Below are 7,202 nucleotides of genomic sequence, written 5' to 3'. Positions count from 1 at the left end.
CGATCCCTTTTCTTTTCCAGCGACAAAAATAGTGGGGGGGGGGGGGAGGAGGAGGAGGAGGAGGAGGAGGAGGAGGAGGAGAGGAAGAGAGGAATGTAGGGGTGCGATGGCATGCGATGGGAGGAAAGGAGGTGGGAGTGTTGGTAAGAGGATGGGGGAAAGAGGGTGGACGAGATGGGGTAGAGGGGGATGGTTGAAGCTGCGCAGCTGCCATACCTGACACTCATTGCAGGCTACCCGATCACTGGTGGCATTGCTAACGAAACACTACCATGAAGCGGACAAGAACACGAGGGATGAGCTGTATGAGGCCTGCAAGAGGGCCTTCTCGCTCCTCCGATCAAGGTTCATTCAGCCTCCTGTCCTCCTCCCCTCCTGACGTCTCCCTGGAGATACACGGGAGCAAAGTTCTGGCAGGCAGGGAAGAAGCTCTTCGAGACGCTGTTGAGCTTGATGGAGGACGAGGCCGAGCGTTCAAAGGAGGTCAAGGGTTGGATCGACATGGCGGCAGCGGAGGCAGAGAAGTCCCCCGAGAAGGAGGAGGGACCTCCGAAGCAGGAGGCTCCGACCAGGTAGCCTTCAAGCCCTCAGTCTCGACTCTGATCCTTCACTGTCCTCAGCCAGGAGCCTCCTCGCATGACCCTCCATGACCTGCTCCAGTCTCTCATCACCGAAGTCGACGTCGCCGATCTCCTCCACTCAGTCCCGATCGGTCAGAGACCTGGGCCCGAGCTCAAAGGGGGGAACAGGGGCTGATTGCTATTGCAGGTGACATGGGCGGCCCTCCTCCTGCCAGCCGAGACGCGAGGTTCAACCTTGACATGAAGACAGTCCAAGGGAAGGACGTCGTCTGTGCTGTCTGCCAGGAAGAGTTCCCCGTCAACGGCAAGGCCAAGGTTGCCTCTTCCTCCCAGCCTCTGCCTCCTACTCATCGTGCGCAGATGATGCCATGTGGTCATCCATTCCACTACGACTGTCTCATGGAGTGGCTGGAGAGGAAGAACAGGTAAGAGGACGCGGAGTTGGTCCTTGTAACTCTCACTGCAGCTGCCCCATCTGCCGCTACTCCCTTCCATCGGAGCGAGTGGCCTTCGACCTCGCTGAGGACCTGGTACCCCGCTTCGCCTTTCCCTCCTCCTCCTCCTCCTCCTCCTCCTCCTCCTCCTCCTCCTCCTCCTCCTCCTCCTCCTCTACGTGATCCTCGTCCACCTGTTGCTCTTTTTCCTTGTCCTCCTCTTACACCAATCATATCAGGTACGAGCGCGAGACCCGACTGCTTCGTCCTTGTACTCGTAGCATCAACATAGGCAGCGATAAGTAGCGACTCGCTCTTCTCCCCTTCCTCACATGCTCCATCCTCATCGTCATCCTCCTCCTCATTCTCCACTCAGTGACGCGGATTGCTCGCCCCTGACGGATGCTTCGTCTTTGGCCTGCTCTTGGGCCTTGAAACCTGCGAGAAAAGTTAGCGATGGATGGCGAGGAGAGGAGGGAGGGTAGAGAGAGGATGGGAGGATAGGAGAGCGAGCATAAGACGAGTAGTTCAGGAGAGCGAGGAAGGGAAAGTGCGAGGAAAGAGGGAGGGGGGGTTATCCACCAAGGGCAAGGACGCGGAGGGTAGGAGGTGGAAAGAGACATGCAAGCAGCACAGCAAGGAAGCGCGAACAGGGGAATGAGCATGAGGAGGAGTTGGGGGAGAAGACAGGTGAGGGGTAGGGAGGGAAAGGATCCTGGGGTAGGGTGGGGGGTGGGGAGGACGCTACATCATCCATTTCCATGCTCTCGGAATGTCCCGACAACTGAGTTCCCTCTAGATCTCCTTGTACCGACTGTTGCCGTCACTTCAGTGCGAGCCCGCCTCTACATTCCCGCACCTGCAGCGTTTTCTTCATCTCGTCCACCCGATTCTGAAAGTCCTTGACCCGACCTAACTCCGCCTGGGGAAGAGGTCAGGAGGAGAGGAAAGCGCCGAAGTCTTCCCGTCACCTCCTGGCAGTTTTCCGCATGCTTGATCTTGTCTCTAATCTGTCCCGACGTGTTCTCCGCAGCCTGTTGGGAAGAAGACAAGTGTGAGAAACCAAATATCTTAGGATGAGTTGAAAACATGTCGGATGCTTCACCTGTACCCAAGCTTGCAGCACAGCAATCATCTCTTGGAGCTTTCCTGGCTTGCAATCACGACCGGCAGTCTCTTGCACCTGGCAAGAAGGACCGTGAAACAGTGCAAGCCTGGGGGGGAGGCAGTTTGGAAACGTGACGAGATGGGACGAGGGAGTACGATTTGCATCATCATCACAAACAATCTCATGCTGGGGTACCTGAAACTCTTGCTTCTTTTGGTCGAGCTTGCCCTTGAAGAGACCGGAGTACATCCCTTCTATGATGCAGTCTTCCACCTTTCGCAAGGGGCAGCGCGCATTTCAGCCATGAGCGTGCAGGAAGTAATCACTCGCTCACTGATCTAGTGTCCTTGAAGTCCAGCTCTTGGAGGAGAGTCGCGTAAGGGATGACCTGACACAACCTCTCACCCTCATTCTCAACACAATCGAGCATCCACCTTGTTCTGATTGGCTAACGTTATGATTGTGAGTTGTTTCAGTTTCAACTTTTGACTTTCATCTAATGGGGGAAGGGCCCCAGCATTGGTCACGTAGTCTCCGTACGTCCCATACGCAAAGATCTGCAGCAAGTCGCTCCATGGTTTTGTCTCTGCGTTTGCAGCAAGAGCAATGATGTTTTCATGTTCTAACAGCTCTGCAAAGTGAAAGACGTAAGAGTTGGAGATCGCTTGTTCCACCAGGATAGCGGCTGCTCTCCCCTTGGCGTTCTTTGCCTGGATCAGGTACTGTGTGGAAAGATACAGGCATCAGCATGAACGAGATGACAAGAATACGTGAGATCACCTGCTCCAATGCTGAATCCTCCGACATGGCCTGCGAAACAAGTTCAGATCTCTTACCAAGGAGATGGCAACTGTGGGAAGACGGCTGTGAAGCCCAAGGATATTCCGACACACATTCATATCAACAAGTACCCTGCCTCTATTCTGACCATGCCTGTCAACTCCACTGATAGCATGTTCTTTGATTCTTGACTCTGTTGCGATTTTCCATCACATTCTGATTACTCAGCGTCTATCCTCCACAAAATCCGCTTCTTCAACCCTGTGGCATGATGATTCCCCAGGAGTGCTCGTTGCTGATGACAAAGGTGATCCTGCTCCTGCTCCTGCTCCTGCTCCTGCTCCTGCTCCTGCTCCTGCTCCTGCTCCTGCTCCTGCTCCTGCTCCTGCTCCTGCTCCTGCTCCTCTGTATACTGCCTACCTCTCCCTCCTCCTCCTCCTCCTCCTGTCCTCCTCTTGCCGCTCGCTCGACCCTCCCTCCCCGCCGCCATCACAGCAGAACCACCCTACCCTACCAATACCCAGTAAATAGAACCCCTTCTGGCCCCAACACTACCCCTACCCTCATAAGTGTAATCTAATATGTCAACCCCTCATCCGCTGACATACCCATCCCATGCATTCCATGTATCTCCACCCACCCTGGTACTACATTCACCCCCCACTTTTAGCTTTTCTACCCCCCTTTGTGACATACCCAATCTGCGATGGTATGACCCCCTACCCCTATGCCTTCCCCCCTCTTACTCATCATGCCCTGCTTGCGTCCCTCCATGCGGCTACTCGCAGTGACGGCGATGATGGCGATGGCGATGGCGGAGGGAGGAGGAGGAGTAGCAGGAGCACGATTAGGAGCAGGACTAGGAGCAGGGTCAGGAGGAGAGAGGAGAACCCTGGTAGATCAAGCACAGGATGTGGTAGGAGGAGGATGGGGAAGCAGGCGGATCCGGAACCCAGGTTTGATCGCCCATGCAAGGGAGATCCGGCCATGGACGAGGCAAGACGCCATGGCGGCAAGACAAGACGCCATGGCGGCAAGACAAGACGCCATGGCGGCAAGAGATCATGCAGCAGGAAGAGAAGAGGAGGTCGTGGGACGTCGTTCACTTAACCTCCGAGGAGGAGAAGACACTCAGGGGCCCACGGGGATTTGGAGCAGCTTTACTAGGATGATATCCAAGTACATTGAGAAGGAGGAGGAGGGCGGCGCCGTGACCATCGACAAGTTCGACGAAGCCTTCCCAGTGAAGAGAAGTCAGCCGCAAGTGAGGTTCTCCTTGCTCCTGGACAGCATCCCTGCAGCCTCCAAAGTCTACGTGGTGGTTGAGATAGGTGGGAGAGGCGGCGCGCAGGGGGTCAAGGTCGAGATCCTGTTGCACCAGGACAAGTCCAAGATCAGACAGCAGCACTGGATAGGAGAAGCCATTTTCGATACCGACATCATCTCCTACAAGTACAAGGTTGTTCTGCAGAATGGAGAGACCAAGGTCGAGGACTTTGAGAGGAAGTGTAGGATATACCCCAAGGCAGAAGACAGCGCTGTCTTCTTGGCGACTGACCTCGACGGGACGCTGCTTGGTGATGACGAGCAGATCAAGAACTTCTTCACAGTCTGGAACGACGAGTACAAGAAGAAGGGGTCTTGCCTCCTGTATAACACCGGACGACCATTCCACTCTGCCCTCGATCTGATCCATCGAGATGTGCTGCAGCGGCCGACGGCGCTCATCTGCTCCGAAGGGACGGAGATCTTCTGGTTCGACGGGGACAACCATACGGCCGTTCCTGACGCGCAATGGAGGAAGAAGTTGAACGAGCTGTGGAACTGGCCGAAGCTGCGAGACGCAGTCAATGTCACCCTAGCTCCCCTCCGCAGCAACATCACCAAATTCCTGCCGTTGGCAGATGACAATGGACAGCCCATGTTCGTGCTGGCAGCCAACAGCAGGAATGTCTCAGAGAAGATCCTGTCCCTCCTCGACACGTCGTTGAGGAGGAGGATGGGACTGAAGTTCGACGCTATACAATCGTCGAGCGGGTACGAGTGGTACGTCCTGCTAGTGCCTCCTGGGGTCAGCAAGGGGAGCGCGACTCTGCACTGCTCTGCTATCTTGGGCTTCAACAAGACGAATGTGATGCTCGTAGTCACATATCGCTGCTGTCTGACATGCTTACAGATGATGGTGTCGGGGGATGGGGAGAACGACGTGCCTCTGTTCGAGATCACGAGAGATGGTGGGTAGAGGATTCTTGTTGAGCCTGTGGACGGTATTGTTGGAGGTTGTCGTCGAGCTGTGGAGATGCTGTCTGAATACGTCTCTTGTGTTGGAAAATGTGATGTGTGAAGAACAAAAATTTGTCAACGACGACGACGATGATGGAGATGGAAATGGAGATGGAAATGGAGATGGAGATGGAGATGGAGATGGAGATGGAGATGGAGATGGAGATGGAGATGGAGATGATGAAGAAGTTTTGTTCTGTCTTGTGATTGGGATCTGACGTTTGAACAACTCAGGAGTTCACGGAGCTCTCGTGGCGAACGCTGCTGAAGGGCTTGTCCGATGGAGGAACTCCGAGAACTTAGAGAAAGTGATCTTAGCTACCAGGAAGCACGCAGGAGGTGCGCTCATTTTGATGCTTTCGTTGATGTTTTCAAATCTGGCCCTCCCATGTTTGAAAATCTGTGATCAAGTTCCTTGCTCTTGTGGATATTGTAAATGTGCCCTTTGTGTTTCGCGTTGTAGAATGTTGTTTCTGCTTCCCCATCCTTGTCGCCCTGTCGCTTTTTCTCCCCTCCTCTCCTTTTCTTCTCATCCCCGTCCTCCTCTCCTAACGTTTTCTATCTGCTTCCTTCCATCCCAATTCATCTTTCTTCTCATCGTCTCTTCCAGGTATCATCGAGGGCCTGAAACATCACTTCGCAAAGTTCGGTTACACCCACAAATCGCTCTTGAACAAAACATCCGCCAACGTTGCAGGTGCTTCTTCTCAATGCAAGTTAGCATGTTCTCATCGTCGTTGATGTTCAGATGTCATGGGAAATTTCTCTCATCACAACATGACAGACAACACAACGTGAGCCAAGATTCTGTGCATGTCACAAGTCAATGTGATGGTGACATCTTGTTTGTTTGCAGGATGGGAATAAACCCTGTAGAGGAAGAAACAGGAGAAGAGGAATGAAAGAAAATTCGCGGTTGTATTTCGAAAGAGAAGAAACAAAACGATTGACAACTTCTAGTTCAATATGACAAGATTGTCAAGCCAAGGAAAATCAGAGTAGACCACTGGAAGAGGGAAAGGCAGAGACAGAAATAGAACAGGAGAATGAAGGGAAGAGAGATGGGAGGGAGAGGGAAAGGAGTGGAGTGGAGAGGACAGGAGAGGAGAGGAGAGGAGAGGAGAGGAGAGGTCTAGAGTCAGTTCTTGCAAGTGTCAGTGTGCTCCAGTCGCACTCAAACCAACAGAGGCCTTGATGATGTCATACAAGACAAGCTGCACCGTCACAATAGACCTGTTGTAACGATGAGAGATGTGAAGGAATCAAGGACACATCATGACAAGAGTACAGCATACAGCACGAGAGGAAGAGGGAGAGGAAGAGGGAGACGAAGAGCAATATCATTTCAAGTTGAGCAAAAGCAAACAATCACTAACACATCACTTCAAGCGTTCAAGTCACAAGTCAAACCACCAGTGAGCGGGAGTGAAGGAGCAGAACAAAGAGGCTGCTGCGGCACTTACATCATATGAACGAGTCGCGCTTGAGTTCCTCTGAAGTAATCTGACAACTCGAAGCTCTTGATAACATCTGCGATCGTCTTCTCTCCTCCCTTGTTCACTTCCGACAGGATCGAATCGCCAGGCTGTGACGCCAACGAGCTTGCGATCGCTGCAACCTACACGCCGTCACTTAACCTCCCTGAAACATCGCGTCCTCGTCCTCGTCCTCGTCCTCGTCCTCGTCCTCTTCCTCGTTCTGGATCTGCAGCCTGCCTCCTTCTCGCTTCCTCCCCCCACCCCTCCCCGTCCCTCCCCTCCCCTATCACTCTGTCTCCCCTCCCCGTCCCCCTCCTCCCCCCTCTCTCTGTCTCCCCCTGCTCTCTTCCTAGTCCTCCGCCTCCCGCCTCCTCATTCCTCCCCCTCCCCCTCCTCCCTTCCTTCCCCGCACAACTTCCTCTTCCACCGCCTTCCTCCTTTCCCCGCTCATCCCTTACCATCGCGCAGAGGGTGGAGATGGTGAACTTGATGGCAGGAGTCTGCTCGAAGTCTGCTGACTGGAGGAGGGAGTAGCTCT

General features: G+C 53.9%; 4 protein-coding genes across 4 annotated transcripts in view; 2 read left to right on the top strand and 2 right to left on the bottom strand.

The window, feature by feature from the left end:
* Positions 1 to 116: 116 nt before the first annotated feature.
* GUITHDRAFT_115148 (hypothetical protein) lies at positions 117 to 1,296 on the top strand (the record flags this gene model as incomplete). The annotated part of the gene is made up of 8 exons (XM_005825745.1): positions 117 to 179; positions 233 to 345; positions 393 to 572; positions 621 to 712; positions 769 to 896; positions 942 to 1,006; positions 1,048 to 1,111; positions 1,255 to 1,296. 8 exons carry the CDS (start codon positions 117 to 119, stop codon positions 1,294 to 1,296), a joined length of 747 nt encoding a protein of 248 aa, XP_005825802.1.
* A 91-nt stretch (positions 1,297 to 1,387) lies between these two features.
* GUITHDRAFT_115147 (hypothetical protein) lies at positions 1,388 to 2,930 on the bottom strand (the record flags this gene model as incomplete). The annotated part of the gene is made up of 9 exons (XM_005825744.1): positions 1,388 to 1,453; positions 1,764 to 1,829; positions 1,875 to 1,937; positions 1,987 to 2,049; positions 2,121 to 2,198; positions 2,319 to 2,396; positions 2,458 to 2,511; positions 2,558 to 2,845; positions 2,904 to 2,930. The coding sequence occupies 9 exons, from the start codon at positions 2,928 to 2,930 to the stop codon at positions 1,388 to 1,390; spliced, it is 783 nt and encodes a 260-aa protein (XP_005825801.1).
* Positions 2,931 to 3,909: 979 nt separating this feature from the next.
* On the top strand, positions 3,910 to 6,088 carry GUITHDRAFT_115146 (hypothetical protein; the record flags this gene model as incomplete). The annotated part of the gene is made up of 6 exons (XM_005825743.1): positions 3,910 to 5,034; positions 5,080 to 5,137; positions 5,421 to 5,525; positions 5,797 to 5,883; positions 5,935 to 5,980; positions 6,043 to 6,088. The coding sequence occupies 6 exons, from the start codon at positions 3,910 to 3,912 to the stop codon at positions 6,086 to 6,088; spliced, it is 1,467 nt and encodes a 488-aa protein (XP_005825800.1).
* Positions 6,089 to 6,340: 252 nt separating this feature from the next.
* Positions 6,341 to 7,202, bottom strand: part of GUITHDRAFT_143999 (hypothetical protein) — a gene marked incomplete at both ends in the record, with an annotated part of 3,323 nt that continues 2,461 nt past the window's right edge. The window contains 3 exons of the mRNA XM_005825742.1: positions 6,341 to 6,419; positions 6,650 to 6,804; positions 7,123 to 7,164. Coding sequence (XP_005825799.1) covers positions 6,341 to 6,419; positions 6,650 to 6,804; positions 7,123 to 7,164 — 276 coding nt within the window. The remainder of the gene's footprint in view (positions 6,420 to 6,649; positions 6,805 to 7,122; positions 7,165 to 7,202) is intronic.

Source organism: Guillardia theta (genome assembly GCF_000315625.1).
Source record: "Guillardia theta CCMP2712 unplaced genomic scaffold GUITHscaffold_81, whole genome shotgun sequence".
Classification (NCBI taxonomy): Eukaryota; class Cryptophyceae; order Pyrenomonadales; family Geminigeraceae; genus Guillardia; species Guillardia theta.
The sequence above is the reverse complement of the archived record's forward strand: the minus strand, read 5'-3'. Positions and strand labels throughout refer to the sequence as shown.